The sequence below is a fragment of the Thunnus thynnus genome, chromosome 5, assembly GCF_963924715.1.
Source record: "Thunnus thynnus chromosome 5, fThuThy2.1, whole genome shotgun sequence".
Classification (NCBI taxonomy): Eukaryota; Metazoa; Chordata; class Actinopteri; order Scombriformes; family Scombridae; genus Thunnus; species Thunnus thynnus.
The window spans coordinates 14,244,352-14,268,839 of record NC_089521.1 but is presented as its reverse complement, the minus strand read 5'-3'; the positions used below and the strand labels follow the sequence as shown (position 1 = coordinate 14,268,839).

General features: G+C 38.9%; 2 protein-coding genes, 1 long non-coding RNA gene and 1 other non-coding gene across 4 annotated transcripts; 2 read left to right on the top strand and 2 right to left on the bottom strand.

The window, feature by feature from the left end:
• Nucleotides 1-390: 390 nt before the first annotated feature.
• On the bottom strand, nucleotides 391-2,282 carry LOC137183816 (uncharacterized). Its single transcript, XR_010928544.1, has 3 exons — nucleotides 1,106-2,282; nucleotides 767-965; nucleotides 391-651 (listed from the first exon to the last, which is right to left on the bottom strand). It is a non-coding gene; the product is annotated as an uncharacterized lncRNA (long non-coding RNA).
• trnar-acg (transfer RNA arginine (anticodon ACG)) lies at nucleotides 1,900-1,972 on the bottom strand. The gene has a single exon. It is a non-coding gene; the product is annotated as a tRNA-Arg (tRNA).
• A 3,785-nt stretch (nucleotides 2,283-6,067) lies between the features above and the next one.
• On the top strand, nucleotides 6,068-10,869 carry LOC137182845 (fatty acyl-CoA hydrolase precursor, medium chain-like). Its single transcript, XM_067589373.1, has 10 exons — nucleotides 6,068-6,516; nucleotides 8,204-8,357; nucleotides 8,456-8,560; nucleotides 8,672-8,755; nucleotides 8,911-9,054; nucleotides 9,167-9,244; nucleotides 9,332-9,476; nucleotides 9,565-9,714; nucleotides 9,819-9,891; nucleotides 9,983-10,869. Exons 1-9 carry the CDS (start codon nucleotides 6,341-6,343, stop codon nucleotides 9,836-9,838), a joined length of 1,056 nt encoding a protein of 351 aa, XP_067445474.1. The 5' UTR covers nucleotides 6,068-6,340; the 3' UTR covers nucleotides 9,839-9,891; nucleotides 9,983-10,869.
• Nucleotides 10,870-15,173: 4,304 nt separating this feature from the next.
• Nucleotides 15,174-22,361, top strand: LOC137182843 (cocaine esterase-like). The gene is made up of 13 exons (XM_067589371.1): nucleotides 15,174-15,418; nucleotides 16,754-16,946; nucleotides 17,033-17,174; nucleotides 17,440-17,573; nucleotides 17,654-17,807; nucleotides 17,906-18,010; nucleotides 18,122-18,220; nucleotides 18,361-18,504; nucleotides 19,810-19,887; nucleotides 19,975-20,122; nucleotides 20,211-20,360; nucleotides 20,462-20,534; nucleotides 20,648-22,361. The coding sequence occupies exons 1-13, from the start codon at nucleotides 15,280-15,282 to the stop codon at nucleotides 20,832-20,834; spliced, it is 1,746 nt and encodes a 581-aa protein (XP_067445472.1). The 5' UTR covers nucleotides 15,174-15,279; the 3' UTR covers nucleotides 20,835-22,361.
• The last annotated feature ends 2,127 nt before the right edge of the window (nucleotides 22,362-24,488 follow it).

Genomic DNA, 24,488 nt, shown 5'->3' with positions numbered 1-24,488 from the left:
ATAAAACAAAAAATAATAACAATAATATTAATGAAGTGCAACATAAATAACAAAATAAACAAAACAAAAATAAAGGTACAAACCCCACCACAATCCCCACCCTTCTCTCATATACACACATACACATGCACCAAAATAGACCTAACTCCTGGTTTAAGCTTCAGCACTTGTCTTGTGTTTCTGTACTACCTCTATGTAAATAGTGAATGTAACGCTGTGTTCAGTTTTGCTTGTGAGTCCTCTGTCTATTTCTCATATGTCTCATATGTCTGTCTTCTTATATTCTCATATTTTCTTGTACCAGTGTGCTTCCTCTCCTGTCTTCCTGTATTGTTGAGTGGTGTAAGAACAGCTTAGAGTTTATATTTGTCATAAAGACGTAAAGACAAATTTAAACTAAATATTTACTTTTTTTCATGTAGCCCCAGTGGACCAATTATTATGCTGAGGTGATGTGACACCACCTAACCTGACGCACCTGATAGTTTGTGAGGCAGCTGGATTCGTGAGATCATGACATCACAAGATCACGCCAATCCATCTTGTCAGGCTTCAAGTTATGTGCTAGTGTCTGAACCACGAGTGGTTCCAACCAATCAGTGTCCTGTGAGGAACAAACTAGCGCTGGTGATGATAATTGGTCCACTGGGGCTACATGAAAAAAGGTAAATATTTAGTTTAAATTTGTCTTTACGTCTTTATTACAAATATACATTTAGAGTTAGAGTGACAACAAAAACTCTATGGATACTTTAGTAAAACTCACAGCTATGTGCTCCAGGAGAAAGTGCTGGCTTTGACTGAGTGAGCAGTGAACTGGTTGCAGGAGAAGTCACTGGTGATGGAGGGACCACAGATGGTGATGACACGGTGCTGATTGCCAGAGGAGTTTGGGTTAATGGGACCATAGACGCTGCAGACACCGATGCTTGTGAGGAGGCGACAGGTGTTCGTACTGTGTTCTTCTACATCAAAAAATGAAAATATAAAGAAAACAGAGAAACAGATGTAAGTAACATCTGAGAGATGAGATGGACAAAATATTTGGTAACATTACTTGAGGCAGCTATGTATATTACTACCAGTTATATTCAGTCATGATCACCTTGTTATGTTGATTTTATGGTTATTTTTCCAACAGGCTCAAAATGTCGGATAACATCCCAGAATCACTATGAATCAGAAGTAAAGCATTATAAGGGAGTGATAGGTTCTATCACAAGTATTATGCCATTAAATACAACGTATGTCCCACCTGGGACAAAGAGGATTTTTCAGGTAAGGCTAGTGGATGAGGGGAAGGGGACCTGGACTGGAGCGGTCTTTCACTTTCTTTTACATTCATTTAGTCTGCTAACTTAGCTATTTATTCATTCATTTACAATAAACTTATGTAACAGCATGATGAGCTAAAATAAAATGAAAAAGTAGAGCTAAGTACTGTACTGTAGGCCTACTGGACAACTGTTTGTAACTTAACGTTCCTTTAATGACTTAGGTCACTAATTTCATCAGTAGGCAGGTTATTAGTCAGATATGTTAACGTTAAATTGACTTTACATCAGTGTGATATTGGTTACTTTCGAAATGTTGGTAAGAAGCGAAGCTGTCGTTAAATTTATTATATTTTTAAAATTCCAGCCGGCAACCGTAGTGTCTCCATTCAATCGGGTACTCGGAGACACTGATTGCTCTGTTGATGGTGGTTTCTGAAGGAAATCTTGGTAGGGATATGTGAGTTGATTGGCCATAGCACACATATCCTGGTATATTTATGGTAGCAGGCGGAAGCATGATCGGTTGGCACTACCAGAAATAAAACCGACATAAAACATCAGTATGAATAACACGCCCTTTAAATTGGAATATGGAACATTGTTGTGAGGAAAGAAAAACGAACGAGCCAGCCAGGAGTCGAACCTAGAATCTTCTGATCCGTAGTCAGACGCGTTATCCATTGCGCCACTGGCCCGCCTATCAGTCAACAAAATGCTCAGCTATTTTAACTATTACTACTATATGAATATGCCTGAATAGAAATATTAGAATTTTTCAAGGTGAGGCTAACAAATAGCTATGCTTCAGATATATAAACTATAACCTATAATATAAACTAAATGGTGATTTGCCTCAGTTGGTCACTCGCATGGCCAAGACTGACAAAGTATATCCGTTTTGATTTTGAGTCTTGAATCTTTTTCCAAATCTTTTTTTTTACTTTGAACACATAGTTCCTCCTCTGAGATTTTGAGACTGCTGTAATGTGGGCCGCCGGGCACAAAACCCTGGCCACGCTAACCGCGGTCTGAATTTCGTTGCGCCAAAAGTAGTGTAATTATGGTAAAGACAGCGACTGAGCGAGGCGAAGGTCCTGACAGAACACATATATGCGTTTTCTTTCACCTTGTTTCTGTCAAGTCAAGTCAACTTTATTTATATAGCGCCAAATCACAACAGAAATTATCTTCGGGCACTTTTCACGTAGAGAGAGACCATACTCCTTTATTTAAAGAGACCCAACATTCCCTCTGTGTTATTTTATGAACATAATGGTGATATCGGTTTGCATTGTACGTTTCCCTCATGTTTGATCTGTTGTAAGTTTTATTTTCCCTATGGCTTATCAGATAAATTCTAAAGATTGCTGTTCCTGATGTCCCCTTTGACATTCTTAAAGTTGAGTTATCAAACTGTACCTGTTTGTGGAAAATGCAAACTAAAATAACCTCTTAGCTCTGTAGTCAGTCTGTTGTGTTTCTTCTATTTTAGGCTTTGATGAAACATTCTTGCATTTTTTCACAGACACTTCCAACGCACTACACTTTATGGTGTCTTTTTAAACTGTGATCAAATCTTGGAGAAAACAAAGCCAATCCATTCACATCACTGACTTAGCATCATCTTTTTCAATCATTTGATTGGGTAAGAGCATATTAATATATTGTGGTTGGACGATGGGTAACAGGGTGTTCAAGCTGTGGAAACTGTAAGTGTGGAAGTGTGTGTGAAACATTGTGTTTGAAAAAATGTTTCATCAAAGCCAAAACAAACACACCAGACTGCCTAAAGAGCTCAGAGATTATTTTATTTTGCAATTTCCACAAACAAAGTGGGATGATTCGACTCTAAGAATGTTAGAGAAGACATCAGGAACAGCAATCTCTTCGATTTATCCAATTATCCATTAGCAAAATAAAATTTAGAACAGGTCAAAGAACGTGAAAGAAAACGCGTTTATGTATCTTTCAGGATCTTCGCCTCGCTCAGCGGCCGTCTTTACCATAATTACACTAATTTAGGCGCAACGAAATTCAGACGGCGGCTGGCTTGACCACGGTTCAGCACCCGGCGGCTCACGTTACCGCAGTGATTTGAATTCTCTTGTCACAGTATGCCATTAGCAGTGCCAGGAGTTATCTATAATTGTTAATGATATAACAGTTTTGTAACAACTTGCTAATGTATTTTTCATTTCTACATGAGAAAATGCAGTGGTCAGAACACTAAAGATGATGTGGGGACCTGACTGTGATCAGAGGTGATTCCAATGTACATATTGTTCAAAAGGGTCACTATACACAAATCAAATACATGATTGAATATCTCTCTTATACATTTATTAGAGCATATGTAGTGGTTTTAACAACTAAAGACCAATAGATGCAAACAAGTGAATCAGTTTAGTAGATGTAAGATGTTAGTGAACCTTTGTAACTGTAAAACCAACTTTGGCAATGCAGCTCTGCATCCTCAAGCTCACTTTACAGTTTTTGGACATGGGATCTCTTAACCCAGCACCCAAGTTATCCATTCTGAAAAAGCACGTAGTTTATCTTTAAATGTGGGTCACAGTTCTTCTGCCCAGGCCTATGATGGAACAAAGTGAGCTCCAGAATTGCATGTTGACAGTATGTCCACTGCTCTTATTATCCTTCTAACTATCATGGATGCATTTTGGATTTGGAAATCACTTTGCAAGAAGCCAAAATTATGTTTTATTGTATGTATCTATGTTGTTATAGATATATAGTTGCATGTATATGTGTGTTGAAAGGTGATGCATTATGGGCCTGCTAAGCCAATCATATTTTTTCCCCAAACTTGTGTTTTTGTCTTCCTGGTTAGGTATGCTCAGTTATTTCAGCTAAGAGCTCTGTACCTTGTGTCAGTGTGATTCGTGGGAGATTGTTGTGTAGTGAAAACAAAATAACATTATTAAAGCTTCGCAGCATAGAAAAATATAGTATGTGCTCCTTAGCTTAGAATATACACAGCTTAAATATCAGGTTTTAGCACTTTGAATTGCCTTGTTGTTGAAATGTACTGTACAAATAGACTAGCCTTGTCTTGTCTTGTCTTGCCTTTCACAATGACAGATAACAGAAACCCGTCATGAGAAAATGCTTTCAGGGCAGGACGTGCTTTCTGTCGATCACCTGTTGATGTGTTGTAATATCTGCTGTCTCACATCATACCTAGCATGTAATATCAAGTGAAGCACTTTCTCAATCAAAGTTACCAACAGTGAAAGCTTCACAGGAGGCGAAACTTTGTCTGTCCTCTTCCTCTTTGGCGAACCAACCTATGTCACAAACCACACAGGAACAATCGACCATCATGAAGTTCCGCACAAAGCAAACTTTCCTTTTTCTAGCATCTGTTTTATTTCTCTGTGTTGCTGCAGACCTACATGGTGAGTAGGAGAAATATTTCCGGGATCCCATACATCTTGCATGCACTGCTTATGTTTTAAATCTGACTTTGAGCCATCTTACAGATATCTTGTTTAAATGTGTCTGGGACTGAATACGTAGTTAATTTGATGATAGAGATTAATTCATAATAACTAAATTATTTAAAAAAAACATTTTAAAAAAACGGAAATAAATAAATAAATATGAATTAATAATGATAATAATGATTTTTTTTTTTATCCAGGGGAAATACCTACTGTAAGCAACAATGTGGTCATAACAGTGCAAATGTTATATTTATTTATTTGCTTTTTTAGTGCGTATTTTCATAATGAATTAATCTAAATTAACTTAATTTGACAGCCCTAATTCCTAAATTTATTTTCCTCTGACATCCCATAGATGTGTTGCCTCACATTTTATTGCACTTTAACCAAGGTTACCATCAACCTATTACAGAGATGCCTATCCCAAACACAGTGCAAGTTTTAATTATTTAGGCTAATCTTTTCTTTTGCTGACTTCATGCTGATACAAGAAATATGGAAATGATTTTGGGTGTTCTAACAAATATACAGATGTTGTGGTGTAGCCTATTCTTATGTCATTCATTGCATTTTTGAAATGACCAGATCTGTCTGACATCATAGTAGAGTTCTCTCCTATTTTTTCACAACCTTGGTTTTTTTAGTTTTTGCAACTTTTTATTCTGATAACCTCACCATGTTAATTATAGAGATACTAGCTGTGACACCACCACTTTACAAAGAAGCCATTGGGGGCAAGTTGAGATAAAAATGTTAACACTTCAAATGGAAAGCTGTTGTATTATCACCACTTTCCACTTGTCAGTTGCACACAGGCAATAAACTGGCAATAGCCTCTTTCTGTGTAAGCTACACAACAACTAGAGGTTTCACATTTGGAGGGATTAAGCTTGTATCTGTTACTTAGCTCTAATAGTTATGTTTCCGCAGAATCGTTTTACAATGACTCCACTGTATTGATAAACATGTGTTGTTTTTGCCACATTATGATTGTCCTCATATCCTGACAGCACCTGAAGTCCACACAAAGCTTGGGAGCCTGAGAGGTGAGTATGTGAGTGTTAAGGGGAAAGAGACTGGGGTCCATGCCTACCTGGGTGTCCCATTTGCCAAGCCACCCGTAGGCCCTGCTCTGAGACTGGCTGCACCTCAGCCTGTAGAGGGATGGGAAGGAGTGAGAGACGCCACCCAGCAGCCACCCATGTAAGACATCCATGTGCTCCACTTGTTGGATACTGTACTTGGAAGTATTATTCTATTTTGTATACATAAGTGTTTCTTTTTTTCAGGTGTATTCAACATAAGCAGTTTACATAAGCAGCTGCTCAGCCACTGAGATTCAGCTTTGGATAAGTTTGGGTAGTGTTGCTTGAGAAGGTGGTTTGAGTCCATTCTTTTAAAAAGTCCATAATGTCAATATAAATAATAATTTCTATGTTTACTATCAGGCTGCATTAGGGTAATCAAACAGCAACTTAAGTTGTTAGTAATCGTCACAATCAATTTAAATTTTTTATCTTGAGTCTCATCAGTTTAATGTAGTTTGATTGAAATTATTACAAGTTCAGCTCAGTTATAATAAAGAAAAAATTGTCCTTCATGCTTTGTGGAAAATACCAAGGTCTTTCTTTATCTGACCAGGTCATGGTTTGGATCCACGGTGGTGGATATACTTTGGGGTCAGCTTCAATGTATGATGGCTCGGCCTTGGCTGCTTACCAGGATGTAGTTGTGGTTCTGATCCAATATCGCTTGGGACTTCTGGGCTTTCTCAGGTAACAAGTCAGGCACAAGTCTCTAGTCACAGTAACAATAAACATACTATGATTAGGGCCCGAACATGAAAGTTTTTACCTGCACTGAAAATGTTTTTGTGTAGTTTATTATTCCCCTAAGCCATTGCATTTTTGAAGGGCTTGGGATGCTCGAAAAACATACAAAATTGGCACACATGTCAAAACTGGTGAAAATTGCAATGTTCTGTAGTGACTGGGCTCAGATGTGGCCAGCAGGCTCCATAGCACCCCCACACACAGGGCCATGTTGGGATACTGTTGCTTGGAGGTTCATGAAATTCAGTGAGTTGATTGCTCTCATCATTCTGGGCATAATACTTTTTTTTTTTTTTAAACTCTCCAGACAGGAAGTCAGCCATTTTGGATTTCATGCGTCAATTTTCATTTTACGAACATATGTTTGAGGCCTTTAGGATACAAAAAAACTCACGAAACTTTGAACCTATGTTCGAACTAGTGAGTATTTTGATTTGATATTGCAACTGCGTTTGCATGTGGCACGCTGGCTCTAAAGCGCCCCCTAATTACTTTTAGCATTTTTGAGGAGCTACAGATGCTTGAAAATTCATGAAACATTGTACATGCATCAGAAGTGGCGTAACTTGATATCGGATATGGGTCATGGGTTTGGGTGTGGCAAAATGGCTCAAGGGTGATCCCTAGAAAATTGTAGATGTAACATCTCCAGATTTGAAAAAAGCCTCTTGGAGCCATACCCTAAGTCCAACAGGAAGTCAGCCATTTTGAATTTACTGTGCAACTTTCTCACAAAGTGAGGCCATTTACTGGCTTTGTTACTTTAAACAAACTCCTCCTAGAGAATTAACCTAAGTGACTTCAAATTTTGTAGGTGACATCTAAAGACCACTGATATGCTAAATTGTGAAGGATTAGAGTTTCCATGGAACACCCTTGGCATATCTTGCTGGTCCATTTTGCCCAAAACATGATACAGGAAGTGGCTGTAACTCGACTTTACATCGCCCAATCTGCCCCAAATTTCTCATGCTTGATAAGAGTCCAGGCCTAAACACATCTAATAGTCAATATTGAGTCATAGTCAGGAAGTCAGCCTTACTTGACAAACATCAACCAATTTACATGAAATTTACATGGTGTGGCTTACACATGATATACAGTAACATGAATAAAAATTAGTGTGTGTTCTCTAGCACCATGTAGTGGACACGGGAAGTGATAGTTATCTCCTACATGCAATATCCAATATTTCTGAAAATGTAAATCCATGCCAGTTGTTCTCTGGTAAATGTATTGCTGCATTAATATTTCACTTATGTAGTATTGCCTACCAGCAAAAGGATGTGAGGCCTAAATGACACATAGTTCATCAAATGTACACACAATTTCCAATATGTGTATAGTGCCATGTACTGCACACAGGAGGTAATATTTTACCCATTCAAACAGTGTCCAATAATCCTGACAATCCAGAGCCATGTGCACTGACCTCCAGTAGTGATACCACGGTTGCAGCTCCCTCTGACACACGAGAGGTGCGAGGGCCTGTTCATTGCTGCTTGCAGCTTTAATTATGTTCTGTGTCTGATCAGCACATGTGAACCAAAACTCAAAAAACTCACTTGGGTCACTTTTAGCAGCTGGTGTAGATGTAGCCATGTAGACTATAACTGTATTGTCTATCCAGCACAGGAGATGAACACATGTCAGGGAACTTTGGCCTGCTGGACCAGGTAGAAGCTTTGAGGTGGATCCAGCAGCACATTCACAACTTTGGAGGAGACCCTACTTCAGTTACCATATTTGGGGAGTCTGCAGGTGGAGTGAGCGCGTCCCTCCTGGTAAGGATGAATCTGCAGATAAAGTATCACAATTATTTCACTGCAAAGTAACCACTGTCCACTGAACCTTTCATATTGTCTGTTGTTTGAATTAACAGCTTCTCTCACCATTGTCTGATGGCCTGTTCCACCAAGCCATTGCTGAGAGTGGCACTGCTGCAATGGATTTACTCGTAGCAAATGATCCTCTACCAATAACACAGGTTATTTATCCGATTGGTTATTTTTGTGTGCAAACATTCTTCAGAGCACAATATTGAGAATGTCACAACATCTTTCTTTCCTTGAGATGGATCCCTGATATCTGTCCTCAGGTGGTAGCGAATATATCTGGATGTAGCATCGAAAGCACAGAGAAGATTGCTGATTGTATGAGAAACCTCGATATTGACACTATTGTGAGTATTGGGCAGGTGAGATACTGTATGTAAAACCGATATATGCTGATGGGGAATTAGGTGAACAGAAGCCTATAATGTTTTCTGCAAGATTTCTGTGAAATGTTCACTTTCATGTGCCTGTTTTGTCTCCATCTCAACTTTTTCCTTTCAAGGATGAAACATTAAAATTTTCTGTGACTGTTGATGGACACTTCCTGACAAAACCTGTGGATGAGCTGTTCCATAAACATGAACTTCTCACTGTACCGTTCATGACTGGTGTTAATAATGATGAAGCGGGCTGGTTACTTACTGATGTAAGTGTGAATGCTGAATTATTTGCTGACATTTGTGTGACTTAATAGCTTACCAACTTCCAGATGAGTTGATTAAATTTGAAATTTTAATCACAGCTGCTTCTTTGCTTAGTCCTTTGCTCCTCCAGACTGGACTGAGGGAATGGATCGGGAGCAGGTTGTGAACATGCTGTCTGCCTTGTACGCTGATGTAAGACAGACACTGCCTGACGTTGCAATATTACTCTGACTCATCATGCTTAAGCTTCTCTGACATTGTGTTGCTCATTTTCTCAAGCCCAAATATGCATCCATCAGAGATCTGATTGTAGATGAATATATTGGAACTGGTGAAGATCGTGTGAAAAATAGAAAAGGGTTTACTGAGGTGCTTGGAGACCAGCTCACCATTCCAGCCATTAAAGCTGCAAATGCCCACAGAGGTAAACTTTTAATACAAGAATCTATTTAAGAACAATTGCTGTCACACACTTTCATAAACAAGACATATCACACCTGTTTGTCTTCTAGATGCAGGCGCCCCTGTATACCTGTATGAGCACCAGCATCCTCCCAAATTTCTGCAGGCAAAAAGGCCAAGCTTTGTTGGGTGTGACCATGGAGACGAACTCTTTACAGTATTAGGATTCTGCTTCACTACCACTCATGTCAAATTAGCAGGTAAGTGGAATATAAAAATCACCATATCAAATTATAATCCGAGATCTGGGTTTTCTCTGGGTTTCGTAGAGTGCAAAGTGTTTGACTAGACTGTCTTATTTTAGATGCATGCCCAGAAGAGTAGGAACAGTTAAGCAGAACCATGATGAGCTACTGGGGCAACTTTGCTCGCACAGGGTAGGAATTAACCTTCACTATAGTTCATAATACACATGGAGATAAGACAAACTTCTTTATAACGTGTGTGTGTGTGTGTGTGTGTGTGTAGGTCTCCTAATGGGGACGGCCTTGTCCACTGGCCAAAGTATGGAGTAGATGAAGAATACCTGGCAATTGGTATAACAGAGCAGGTAATTGGTCAGCACCTGAAGAAGGATCGCTTTGTCTTCCTGACTCAGACCCTTCCAGAGAAGATCCAACAACATATGAAGAAGATGGAGCACAGCGAACTGTAGAGCTGTCACCTCTCATCTTTCTCTGTTCCATCAACCTTTTTCAATTCCTACATTAAAGAATAGGTTCACACTTATTCAAATCTATCTTGAAACAATAGTCAGGTGCTTGCGTGAACCTTTAAACAACAAAGTTTTACTTGATGGATCATTCCTCCGGTTTATACTGATCATTAGAGGATCTATTTCTAACAAGCTTTTAATATAATTTATGGGGGACAAAATCCACAGTCCTTCTTCTGCCAGATATCAGAAGCAGTGTTCCTATAGGTATCTCACTGTTGTTTTAAGACAGACTAGAAAAACTGTGAACTGAACCTTTAACTGCAAACAAGTCAGCCAGGAGAGATCATCTTGCACTGTCCCTAATGTACTAACCACCATTAAACTGAGACATAACTTGGCAAGTGCTCAGTTTTAAACAAGCCAGTAAATCTACCTACCAGTCACACCTTTTCACATTCACGCAAGTGCTGGTATAAATCAGAGACTGTATAATGAAATGATATGTACACATGAGCACTATGTCTGTCTGTATGATAGTCACCCTTGCCCTCATTATAAGCAGAGAACACTTGCAGACATACATACTTGAGTGCATTTGAACAGAGATGTAACTGCTTAGCTTAAGGAAAAAGTGAGTGAAAAGTGTTGTCCTCACAGCCTAAGACTTTAGGGTCATTTTTATATGTTTAGTTTTTCTGTGCAAAAGGTTGGATTTGTCCCATGACTCTGCAAAAGCAACAACTCAACAACTCTGAAAATCTGGATTGAAAATATAATATGAAATCATATTTCCTGCTACAAAGCCATGAAAATATGTGATGAAACTTACTTCATCATTTTTTGAATAAGAGTGATGCATTCTTACATTTCAACATTGTAAGGGAAATTTGATCTACTTTGTATTCAGTTTTACTCTCGATGTGTAATGGAAACCGTTGATCTTGTGTAACCATTATTGTACAACTGTTGTTGAAGAATGCAACAACAGAAACTACTGTCTGGTGTATGAGGATGTGGTGTGACACAAACATCTTCTTCAAATGTTGGTTTCAGCCCAGCCATTGGATGGGGCAAATGGTATGTGATAAACAAGGAAGTAACAACATATTGTGTAATTATGGGGATATTGGTATGTGTATTTGTCCCAAACTATAATGGTATATGTATGCTCAGCCAAATATTTACTGTCAAAATAGTTTAATAATCCACTTACTCCACTGTGGAGAATGATAATTCTACAACACGAGTTCCACCCTGAACATTTTGGCAGCGTGCTCATGGATGTTTTTTTATACTTTTATTTTATTAACAAAATCTGGCTATTACAATAATAATTTGGTAATACAACACAAACAGTATAGATCACAGACTGAGCTGCTACAACTTTTCTTAATATAATACAAAGCAGTACAAATGAAGAAAAAACAAAACATAAATAAAATAAATAAAAAATGGGTCAGAGGTCTAATCAGAAATCAATATGTCTTTGAAAATATCTTCTTTGCTTTCTTAAAATGTATTAACTCATTCCTGAGGACTAAGAACAGTAGTCTGGCATTGGTAAATCTGCATCACTTCCATTGTTTTGTCCTGCATTTTAACTTGGGTTAATTTGGGTGATTGAAAGTTAATTTGGGTGATTGAAAGTCCTTTTCAAATATCCAATTTTGAAACAGTTCCCAGAAAGATCTAGTATAATTACAAGCAAAAAACTAATGTTCTAAAGTTTCGGTAGCATTCACCATTACTTGTGGAATTGCATTGATAACCACTGATTCACTAGAAAGGACCACACCGTCAACAAGATACGTTTGAATGATTTATTGAGGAAAACAATTGATATGCATAGTTCTTCCGGTTGCTGACTGTGTTGTGGGGAAGCTTACGGGGAATCCGCTGCAGCACCTGGGCAACAGCGGACCCCCTCAGGACCCTACAAAGGAGAGGAAGAATCATGAAGAAACAGGAAGAGAGAAATAGGGTGGGGGGGAGGGGCGCAGAATACGAGAGCGGAAGAAGCAGAGAGGGTTAGGTGGTATTTATAGGAATGCCGGAAGTGGCGTAGTTGACGTGTGGTCCTGCTCCTGAAACTTCGCTGAATAGCTTCAATTATTGGGGTTTTTAGGAGGGGTTTTGTAGACTTCACACAGAATTTATCAATTCAATCAATCAATTTATCATTGTACTTGAGAAGATTTCCTGTTGAATCCATCAATTGTAAAATAGACCAAATACCCAATCACAGTAGCATAAAGATTTTCTTTTAAACAAGATACATCTGTTATTCCAGATTGGAAAGCTGTGTGTCTCCAGTATAAAAGGACCTCCTGATGAAATTTAGACAGCTTAATGGGTAGTTTAGCAATACAGAAATCGCATCTTAACAGAAAATCACCAGACTTATCAAATATTTTAGAAGAAATATTAAACCAGAATCCATCATTATTTTGTATGAATTGTTGTAACCATTTTAGTTTTATCATTCCATTCATTGCCTCATGGTGGATCACATTTAAACCCCTTTCTGCTAACGATTTTACCACATCCCCTTCTCTAAGTGTTACGACCCCAAGGTCGTATGAACATTTTCTATGTATTTTTTGTATGTGCTTTAATCCCCTCTGTGCATGTGTTGTGGATCTCTCTCCCCCTCTCTCTGGTGATCCTGCTGTGGTGCCTGTGTGTGATGGGCTGCAAGTGCGCTCGGCTGATTGTCAGATTGAATGGTTGTGAGTGTGTAGGTTGTTCCAGGGAGCTGATTGGTTCCAGCCTCCAAACTTGCAGTTTAAAGTTCGGCTTCCCCCCAGCTCCTGCAGGCTCTGTTAACCCGCCCTGAAGCTAAATGATTTTAAAGTAAACCTTTAAGGGGCTGCAAATCCTCTGTGGCTGGTGGTTCTTTAGAACTGAAAAGAGGGGAATCTCATCTTTCATGGTGCACCAGCTCACCTGATGAGCAGTGTCTACTAGCCTATCTTATCCATCTTCTGTGCCCATTGCGGTGCAATCTTCTTGAATAGGTTAATCACTGCCTCCCTCGTGTTTTCATTTACTGCTTCTTTCATGCCTTTTACCCTCAGATTCCACTGCCTGCTGTACCTTTCATGTTCACCTGATCTTTCTTTAAGGCCATTGTTTTCTTTTTCCAGAAATGCCACTTTTTTTCTGAAGCAGTTGCTTTGCTTTTGCATTCTTTCAGTTCCACTGTATTGAATCCCAGTGCTGTACTCATTGCTTCCACTCAGTCTGTCACGTTGCCAGCAACCCCGATCAGGCAGCTTCTTAGATCAGGCAGTGACAATGCCATTAGAAGTGCCAGGACTTCTCTATAACTGTTGATGTTATAGCAGTTTTGTAACAACCTGCTAATGTACTTTTTGTTTCTACATGAGAAAACGCAGTGGTCAGAACATTAAAGCCAATTTGGGGACTCGATTGTGATCAAAGGTGATTCCAATGTACATATTATTCACTATATAGAAATCAAATTGTTAGATATGGAAAAAGAATAAGCTGGATAAATGGACCTTGAAAGACTTTCCATCTTTGTTATATAAATGCGACCAAAAAGAGAAAGATCTCTATTTAACCATATGTCTAACCTTGATTTACATTCCTCCATTTTGTTCCATATATACAAAGTTTCACTTAATTTAATGTCCTTTGTAACATGCATACCTAAGTATTTGACCGCAGTTTTAATGGAGATACCATATGCGGCCACAAGATGGCAGTTATGTATTGAAAATAATTCACACTTTTATTAGGTGCCAATTATCCAATATTTTGGGATCTTTACCTGGTTTTGGAATGAGAACTATTATACCTTGCCTCATAGTCTGTGGAAGTGGTACATTTTCTATAGTTTCTTTTAGTTTTTCAAATAAAATACTTTTATATGTTCCCAAAAATAGTATTAATAATGATAGGAATAGTAATTGTAAGTAATATTAAACATTAGCTGTGATCTGGGTGAGGAGCACAATCAGGGGTCAAGCACTGCAGTGCTTTCTCTAGATCCTCATGTCAGATCTCTGCCTCACAGTCGTTTCTGAAATCCTCTTTTACTTGAGGAATGAAGTCTTTGATTCTGTCAAAGAAGATTTGTGCTGTATTGGGTGAGAAATCAGAAGAATATAAATTACTACAAAGGAATAAGTTTCATTGGCTATGGAAGTTTCCTATTCTAAATTTCAAAAATTCCCAATATGGAGATATAAGAAGAAAGGCTGTTATCTTCAAAAACTTCAGTAATAATGTCTTTAACCTCCTGACAGTAGATCTCAGAATATAACAGGCTAGCCTTAAACTTCAAATAACCTTTATTTCACTTGTAAGCATTAGTGGGTTTCAAAGTTAAACTAATAAAACAGTGGTTGGATAAGGGAGCAGTAGATATAGAACAGTCAGTAACAAATTGTTTTATACAGTCAGAAATTAATAAAAAATCAATTCTAGACCTAATTAAGAATGAAAAAAGTAGTGAAATCCTACTACTGTAGTGTGTTTCATGATTTGTTGACGTTGCCTCCCAGGCTGCTGGAAGTCCAGTGCAGCCCCAAAATATAAATATAGACCAGGAAATGTGCAGAATATATCCCCTTTAAGTGTTTTAAAGTTCTTTTTATCCTCCAATATGGCTTGATTTTGGATTTGGAAATCACCTTGCAGGAAGCCAAAATTATGTTTGAGCCTTTACCTTATGTATGTGATTCATGTTATTGCTCTGTAGTGCAAACAAAATGGCATTATTAAAGCTTTGCAGTATAGAAAAATATAGTATGTGCTCCTTAGCTTAGAATATGAACAGCCTGACTATCAGGTTTTAGCACTTTGCTGTTGGAGTGTGCTGTACAAATAAACTTATAGGCCTTGTCTTTCCTTTGAAAATGACAGATGACAGAACCCCCTCCATGAAAAAACACTTTGGCGGCCAGTGGAGCACGAGGGACAGTTGGAGGGCGTGTCGTGCTATCTGTGGAACACCTGTGGTGTAATATCAGCTGAGTCACGCATTAGTTGGAAGGTCATACTGTATTAAGCGCAGCACTATTTCGATCAAAGTTACTAATAGTGAAAGCTTCACAGGAGGCGGAACTTTGCTTGTCCCATGGGTCTGTCCTTTTTTGTCGAACCAACTGTGTCGCAACCCACACAGAGAGGATCAACCATCATGAAGCTCCGCACAAAGCAAACTTTCCTTTTTCTAGCGTCTGTTTTATTTCTCTGTGTTGCTGCAGACCTACATGGTGAGTAGGAGAAATATTTCTGGGATCCGGTACATCTTGCATGCACTGCTTCGACGCGCGCAGATTTACTTTAAACTATCTTCTAGATATCTTGTTTAAATGTATATCTTACTTACCTGTTAATTTTGACGAGTGGTAGTGAAGCAGAATATTTAAATATCTCTAGGACTCAATCCGTTGTTAACTTGATTTGCTTCCTTACTTATTCGCATTTCCTTGCGCTTTAACCGAGATTACTGAACTTTGACCTACATTGCGGCAATGTTTGCCTTTGGACACATAATTGTGACACATAATTGTGTCCAAAGGCAAGCCTATCCCAGATCCCAGGCGCAATGCGAGTTTTAATTATTTAGGCTAATCTTTTCTTTTGCTGGCTTCATTCTGATGCAAGATAATCAGAATATGGTAATGATTTTGGGTGTACTAACAAATATACTCAGAGGTTGTGGTGTAGCCTATTGGGGGCAAGCTCAGACAAAAATGTCAACACACTCATAATCTTATGTCACAGTCATCCTCTGCATTCACTGGCCCCTTTGCAACCTGACCCGCAGAACCAGCTTGAATGAGTGAACAGGCTTGTGTTTCACCACAATTTAACTTGATCCACCAAACAGTCTGCATCAATAATGTATTGAGTACAAAAAGCTGAAGCATTTTCATTGATATTTTTTGATCATTCTATCAAATTCCTCTTCCAATAGCGAAAGATTAATTGGAAAAGAGATGGGTTCCATCACAATTTCTCAGAGCCCAATGTGCCATCTTCAAATTGCTTTTTTTTTGTCTTACCAACAGACCAAAGCCTCAAAATATTAAGTTTCCAGTCGTAAAAACTGAGAGAAGCAGCAATTTCTCACACTTGAGAGGCTGGAACCAGCAAATGTTTAGATTTTTTCCTTGATAAATTACTTAAACAATTAAACTTTTATTGTTTTTATTGTTGATTTTATTTCTGTCTATAACTAATCAATTGATTAATTGTTTCAGCACTAATGAGTACTTTAGTTAGTTATACCAACAGCACAGCAAACATTGAAGACTGTACAATTATGTCTTTCACATGAATTGACTTGGCTGAATCCAAATGGAAAGCTGTTGTATTATCACCACTTTCCACTTGTCAGTTGCACACAGGCAATAAACTGGCATTAGCCTCTTTCTGTGTAAGCTACACAACAACTAGAGGTTCCATATTTGGAAGGATTAAGCTTGTACCTGTTACTTAGCTCTAATAGTTATGTTTCCGCAGAATCGTTTTACAATGACTCCACTGTATTGATAAACATGTGTTGTTTTTGCTACATTATGATTGTCCTCATATCCTGACAGCACCTGAAATCCACACAAAGCTTGGGAGCCTGAGAGGTGAGTATGTGAGTGTAAAGGGGAAAGAGACTGGGGTCCATGCCTACCTGGGTGTCCCATTTGCCAAGCCACCCGTAGGCCCTGCTCTGAGACTGGCTGCACCTCAGCCTGTAGAGGGATGGGAAGGAGTGAGAGACGCCACCCAGCAGCCACCCATGTAAGACATCCACGTGCTCCACTTGTTGTATACTGTGCTTGGAAGTATTGTCCTATTTTGTATACATAAGTGTTTCTTTTTTTCAGGTGTATTCAACATAAGCAGTTTACTATAGATCTGCTTGATAAACTCGGTGGCATGTCAGTAGTTCTCCCAGATATTTCAGAAGACTGCCTTTACCTCAACATTTACACTCCTGCAAACAAAGCTCATGATGGCAAGCTCCCAGTAAGAACCCTTTGTTGCAGATTAAGAGTCCATAATATCAATATAAATAATAATTTCTATGTTTACTATCAGGCTGCGTTAGGGTAATCTATAACAACAACTTATTACTTGTCAGTAATTCTCACAATCAATTTAACATTTTTATCTTGAGTCTCATCAATTTAATGTAGTTTGATTGAAATTATTACAAGATCGGCTTAGTAATAATAAAGAAAAAATGTCCTTTATGCTTTGTGGAAAATAAGGTCTTTCTTTATCTGACCAGGTCATGGTTTGGATCCACGGTGGAGGGTTTGGTATAGGATCAGCTTCAATATATGATGGCTCGGCCTTGGCTGCTTACCAGGATGTGGTTGTGGTTCTGATCCAATACCGCTTGGGACTTTTGGGCTTTCTTAGGTAAAAAGACTCGAGTTTCTGAGCACAGTTAGAATAAACATAGTATGATTATGTAGACTATAACTGTATTGTCTATCCAGCACGGGAGATGAGCACATATCAGGGAACTTTGGCCTGCTGGACCAGGTAGAAGCCCTGAGGTGGATCCAGCAGCACATTCACAACTTTGGAGGAGACCCTACTTCAGTTACCATATTTGGGGAGTCTGCAGGTGGAGTGAGCGTGTCCCTCCTGGTAAGGATGAAACTGCAGATAAAGTATTACAATTATTTCACTGCAAAGTTACCACTGTGCACTGAGCCTTTCATATTGTCTGTTGCTTGAATTAACAGCTTCTCTCACCATTGTCTGATGGCCTGTTCCACCAAGCCATTGCTGAGAGTGGCACTGCTGCAATGGATTTAATCATGATAAATGATCCTCTACCAATAACACAGGTTAATCATCTGATTGGTTATTTTTCTGTGCAAACATTCTTCACAGTACAGTATTGAGAATGTCACAACATCTTTCTTTCCTTGAGATGAATCCCTGATATCTGTTCTCAGGTGGTAGCGAATATATCTGGATGTAGCATCGAAAGCACAGAGAAGATTGCTGATTGTTTGAGAAACCTCGATATTGATACTATTGTGACTATTGGGCAGGTGAGATACTGTATGTAAAACCGATATATGCTGATGGGGAATTAGTTGAACACAAGCCTATAATACTTTCTGCAAGACCTCTATGAAATGTTCACTTTCATGTGGCTGTTTTGTCCTCATCTCAACTTTTTCCTCTCAAGGACCACACACTAAGATTTTCTGTGACTGTTGATGGACACTTCCTGACAAAACCCGTGGATGAGCTGTTCCATAAACATGAACTTTTCACTGTACCGTTCATGACTGGTGTTAATAATGATGAAGCGGGTTGGTTACTTGCTGAAGTAAGTGTGAATGCTGAAGTTTTTGCTGACATTTGTGTGACTTAAAGGTTCAGTGTGTAGAATTTAGTGGCATCTAATGGAACAGACTTGGCAGAAATGTTATGTAATGTTCATAAGTATGTTTTAATTAGTGTAGAATCATCTGAAAATAAGAATCATTGTGTTTTCGTTACCTTAGAATAAGCCCTTTATTTTTACAGAGGAAGCAGTTCCTCTTCCACAGAGCCTGCCATGTTACACTGCCATCTTTCTACTAGGGGTGTGCCCGAATCTGAATACATTATTCACAAAAGCACAATTAGTGGGTTTTTTACAAATATTTTTTTCATACAAATATTTTAAAAATGATTTGTTTTCGGGAAGAAAAAAAACATGTCAAATACCAGCGTGAAGGTCGGTTACATCACTATCTCAGTCTCTCTCCTCTGCTCACTGTTAGATCTATCAGCAAGTCTCAGCTAGGCGAGTCACATCCACCTACTACATGACGCACATTTCCTAATTTGGACATCACTCCTGGAGTTGGGGGTGTTCCCCAGAGATAAAGCTGAGCTATTGACACATGCAAAGTGCTCCCAAGAGACTCTCCATAACCTGTTGGTCCCCTTCTCCTTTCCACAAAGTTTGGTTGTAAAAAAAAATAGGCAATAAATGAAAAGTGCAAAGCAATAATCGCCTTTGAAGTTCTTCCCTACACGTTACATGCTGTGCTCTCTCTGTGTTATGGGTGTATAAATAGGTAGAGGTCTGTCTGCAATGAGGTGATGAGTAAAGTTTTAGCTCAGCAGTCAGTGCAGTCATCTATAATCTGAGAGACTTCAGTTCGAGACCTGGTGTGGGGACCTCCTTCGTAAAGTAATTTATTCATGAACACTTATTGTAACACTTAAATTTTCTAAAATTAGAAGTGTAATAAAAACAAAAACAGGATTTTAAAGCCTATTTCCACTTTTATTTGAATACAAACACAATTACAAATAATTTTGCTGCCTCAACAAATATAAATACAAATACCAATACTGGGCTTTCTGCACATCCCTAATTTCTACAGTAGCTCAGAACAGACAAACCACATACTGGCTCTAGAAAGGGCCTTTCTCGTGTTTTGCGGAATTTGTGGCCACGATAGGTTCTCCTACACGCTTGGAGGGGGAAGGTGAGGGGGAGGGGTATTCATTTGGTTGCAATCTGCAACCTCACCAATAGATGCCACTAAACCCTACACACTGGTCCATTAATAGCTTACCAATTTGCAGATGTGCCCATTAAATATGCAATTTTAATCACAGCTGCTTCTTCCATTAGTTCTTTGCTCCTCCAAACTGGACTGAGGGAATGGATCGGGAGCAAATTGTGAACATACTGTCCGCCTTTTACTCTGATGTAAGACAGCCACTGCCTGACATTACAATATTACTCTGCTTCATCATGCTTAAGCTTCTCTGACATTGTGTTGCTCATTTTCTTAAGCCCAAATATGCAATCATCAGAGATCTGATGGTAGATGAATATATTGGAACTGGTGAAGATCGTGTGAAAAATAGAGAAGGGTTTACTGAGATGCTTGGAGACGCAATGTTCACCATTCCAGCCATTAAAGCTGCAAATGCCCACAGAGGTAAACTTTTAATACAAGATTCTTTTTAAGAACAATTGCTGTCACACACTTTCATAAACAAGATATATCACACCCGTCTGTCTTCTAGATGCAGGTGCCCCTGTATACCTGTATGAGTACCAGCATCCTCCCAAATTTCTGCAGGCAAAAAGGTCAAGCTTTGTTGGGTGTGACCATGGAGACGAACTCTTTACAGTATTAGGATTCTGCTTCACTACCACTCATGTCAAATTAGCAGGTAAGTGCAATATAAAAATCACAATATCAAATCACAATATCAAATGATAATCTCTGGGTTTCGTAGAGTGCAAAGTGTTTGACTAGACTGTCTTATTTTAGATGCATGCCCAGAAGAGGAGGAACAGTTAAGCAGAACCATGATGAGCTACTGGGGCAACTTTGCTCGCACAGGGTAGGAGTTCACCTTCATTATAGTTCATAATACACATGGAGATAAGACAAACTTCTTTATAACGTGTGTGTGTGTGTGTGTGTTTGTGTGTGTGTGTGTGTGTGTGTGTGAAGGTCTCCTAATGGGGACGGCCTTGTCCACTGGCCAAAGTATGGAGTAGATGAAGAATACCTGGCAATTGGTATAACAGAGCAGGTAATTGGTCAGCACCTGAAGAAGGATCGCTTTGTTTTCCTGACTCAGACCCTTCCAGAGAAGATCCAACAACATATGGAGAAGATGGAGCACAGCGAGCTGTAGAGCTGTCACCTCTCATCTTTCTCTGTTCCATCAACCTTTTTCAATTCCTACATTAAAGAATAGGTTCACATGTATTCAAATCTATCTTAAAACAATAGTCAGGTGCTTGCGTGAACCTTTAAACTACAAGGTTTTACTTGATGTATCATTCATTTATACTGACCGTTAGAAGATCCATCTCTAACGAGCTTTTAATGTAATTGATGGGGGCCAAATTCACAGTCCTTCTTCTGCCAGAAAATGTATTCAAAAGTTTATCAGAAGCTAATATGAGACTTCAGCCATCCAAATTAGTCAAATCAGGTAGATATCATCCAAAGTTACAGTCCTTTTTTCAAATTCCCCAGTTTTTGATGCAATCCTTCTACTGTAACTCAGTAAGGAAACCCTGCCCAGGGAAACACAAAGAGGAAACTTTGTACTAAAAAGACTAACTTTGGAAGATATCCACTTACTCATCTGGACAACTGAAGCCTCATATAGGCTTCAGGTGAACCTTTGGATACATTTTTGCCAGGAAGGGGACTGTGGATTTTGGCCCCTATCACTTACATTGAAATCGCATTAGGAAGGGATCTCTAATGGTCAGCATGAGCAGGAGGAATGACTACAGCAAGCAAAAACTCTTTCAGTGTTCATATAGGTATCTCACTGTTGTTTCACGACAGACTAGAAAAACTGTGAACCGAACCTTTAACTGCAAACAAGTCAGCAAGAAGAGATTGTCTTGCCCTGTCCCTAATGTACTAACTACCCTTACACAGAGACATAACTTGACAAGTGCTCAGTTTTAAACAAGCCAGTAAATTTACCAACCAGTCATACCTTTTCACATTCACAAAAATGCATTAGGTTGACTTTAAAACATGGAATAACGTCAACAATATACCAAGGTATATCAGTAGAAAATGCAGATACCCAGTGCAACAGAAGTGAATGCAATTGTTGGAATAAATCATAGACTGTATAATGAAATGATATGTACACATGAGCACTATGTCTGTCGGTACGATAGTCACCCTTGCCCTCATTATAAGCAGAGAACACTGACAGACATACATTGTGAAGTACATTTAAACTGTGATACAACCGCTTAGCTTAGAAAAAAGTGAGTGAACTACATAGTCAGTGACTACAAATTTTTTTGAACTGAACAAAGTGATTTGTAATTTCCACCTCTGTAAATAATATTAACTAATCAGAAATTAGTTTCATCCTTGTGTGAAAGAGTTTCCAAATGACTGTAGTACTTCAACAATATTTTAAATTGAATTTGAACACAAAATGTTGACGTGACTTAATATTATTGCTGTTGTCACAGCCTGAAACTACAGGTTAATTTTTATGTTTTAGTTTGTTTTATACAAAAGGTTGGCTTTGTCCCATGATTATAAAAAAGCAACAACTGAAAATCTGAGTTGAAAATGTAACGTGACATCATATTTCCTGCTACAGAGCTGTAAAAATATGTGGTGAAACTTCCTTGTGTGTTTCATCATATTTGAATAAAAGTGATGTATTCTTACATTTCAACATATCACATTGCATTGTTTTTAACACAGGATTGAACTGATTGAACTTAAATGAGTGTGCTTGTGTGTGTGTGTGTGTGCGTGTGTGTGTGTGTGTGTGTGTGGTGGCAGCTGGGGGAATACAAAATTAAAGGGGTGAATACTTTTTATAACCACCATCCTGTATATTGGCCATCAAGTTAAAAGTATATCGTCTCACAAGTGTGTGTATGGGACAGACAGGAGGAGGACCCAAATGCAGACACCGAGGGCAGGTTGAATGAAAAGGGCTTTAATAAAGAAATCGAAAAGACAGGCTTACAGGTCGGTAACAGCAGATAGCCCAAAACAAGCAACAAGTCCAAAGGGGCAAGTCAGGCAGGCAGGCAGGTCATAAACAGGCCAACCACAGGAACGGCAGGAACAGGTTCAGGAACAGGGTGGCTAGAATAATGAATAATAGGAATGGATGACCGAGGAAAGTACAGGGGAGCTATGAAGGAATGGGCAGCAGATGCAGACAATTGGGGGCATCTGGTGGACAAGTAGAGAATGGCAAATGCCTAAGAAGGAATCGTGACAATATCCGTGGTTGGTATTTTAGTGAGTACTTGTAAAATGTAGAGGCCTAAATATAAATGTGTCCTTGAAGTGCATCTTAAACCATATATATCCCTACTTTGTTGTATCCACAATTTAAATGTCTCCTGTAAATGAATTGGATTCTATTTTATTTATTTTTTATTTTTTTGTAAATCTTTTTTATTAGATTTTACATTTTTTTATACAGAACACACTCAACATAACCTGAGCCAGGGAGGCTCTCTGAACCATAGTAACCCCATTATCTCTTCCCACCCATTAAAGAATATAAAATAATAATAATAATAATAATAACAATAATAATAATAATAATGAAATTAATTACATAAATAAATAATAAAATGGAAAAGGCTAGACAGATACATAAAACCAATGTGCAAAGTACATCTACACATGTAATCCACATACTTTTAAAAAAAAGAGGGGGGGTGGCATCTAATCACTCTGGATAATAGCTCAAGCTAAATACTCTATGAAGGGCCGCCAGGTTTTGTTAAAGACAGTACCAGAACCCACCAGTGAGAATCTAATCTTCTCAAGTTTGATATGAGATAGGACCTCCCTAAGCCAGCTTTTGTAGATGGGGGAGACCCAAACAGTGCAGTGCAAGGTTGCAAGAGTGTCAAAAACTTGGCGCCAGAAGCTAGTGAGGGCCAGACAGGACCAGAACATGTGCGCATGATTGGCAGGTGACTGCTTACATCTATTGCAACTGTCACTGGTGCCAAGGTAAATTTTCGCCAATCGAACATTTGTGAAGTGAACTCTGAAAAGAACCTTGCATTGTAACAAGCTGTGTCGAGCACAAATGGAGGATGAGTGAACTAGCCTAAGAATTTGATCCCACCTGCTGTCTCATATTGGTACCATTAACTCCTCCTCCCAGGTCAGTTTCAGGTGTGTCGTCTGGTCAGAATTAAGAGAGTCAATGGAGTTGTATATCACAGAGATGGAGCGTCTCTGGGCTGGTTAGGGAGAGAGGGAGAGCAGATCAGCGATTCATATCAAGTTTACATTTCTCTACGAGAAGGTGAAAATTTCTATGGAATAAATCCCCAAAAGAAGCAGTGATGAATACGCCTAGGTATCTGAACTCCTCTGAAACAGTTCTGAATGGAAAAGAAGAAAGTGGTATCTTCCTAGACAGGTGGTTGATAGGAAGAAGTTCACTTTTATTAAAATTTAATTTATAACCAGAGTATTTGCCGAATTGGATAAGGATGTCTGTAATAACAGGGATGGACGAGACAGGGTTCGATACATATAATAACGAATCGTCTGCGTACAGGGACAATTTGTGGGTAACATCATTCCTAGTGATGCCTTCCACTCCCCCCTCATCACGAAGTCAAATGGCTAGCGGTTCTACAGCTAGAGCAAATAGGAGGGGGGAGAGGGGGCATCCCTGTCTGGTGCCCCGGTGAAGGGTGAAGGAGGGTGACCTCACTCCATTTGTAATGATATGGGCAGTTGGGGAATTGCAGAGCAGTCAAATCCATGCAATAAAGTCAGAGCTGAAGCCGAATTTTGACAGGATATA

What these genes read in the sequence shown, in the direction of transcription:
- LOC137182845 (XM_067589373.1), top strand. Translation starts at nt 6,341, where the DNA reads ATGCTTTGTGGAAAATACCAAGGTCTTTCTTTATCTGACCAGGTCATG. An exon ending in GAGTGAGCGCGTCCCTCCTG is followed by an intron (nt 8,358 to 8,455) that starts GTAAGGATGAAT and finishes TTGAATTAACAG; the next exon opens with CTTCTCTCACCATTGTCTGA. An exon ending in TGTCTGCCTTGTACGCTGAT is followed by an intron (nt 9,245 to 9,331) that starts GTAAGACAGACA and finishes CATTTTCTCAAG; the next exon opens with CCCAAATATGCATCCATCAG.
- LOC137182843 (XM_067589371.1), top strand. Translation starts at nt 15,280, where the DNA reads ATGGGTCTGTCCTTTTTTGTCGAACCAACTGTGTCGCAACCCACACAG. An exon ending in TGTTGCTGCAGACCTACATG is followed by an intron (nt 15,419 to 16,753) that starts GTGAGTAGGAGA and finishes ATATCCTGACAG; the next exon opens with CACCTGAAATCCACACAAAG. An exon ending in TGTCCGCCTTTTACTCTGAT is followed by an intron (nt 19,888 to 19,974) that starts GTAAGACAGCCA and finishes CATTTTCTTAAG; the next exon opens with CCCAAATATGCAATCATCAG.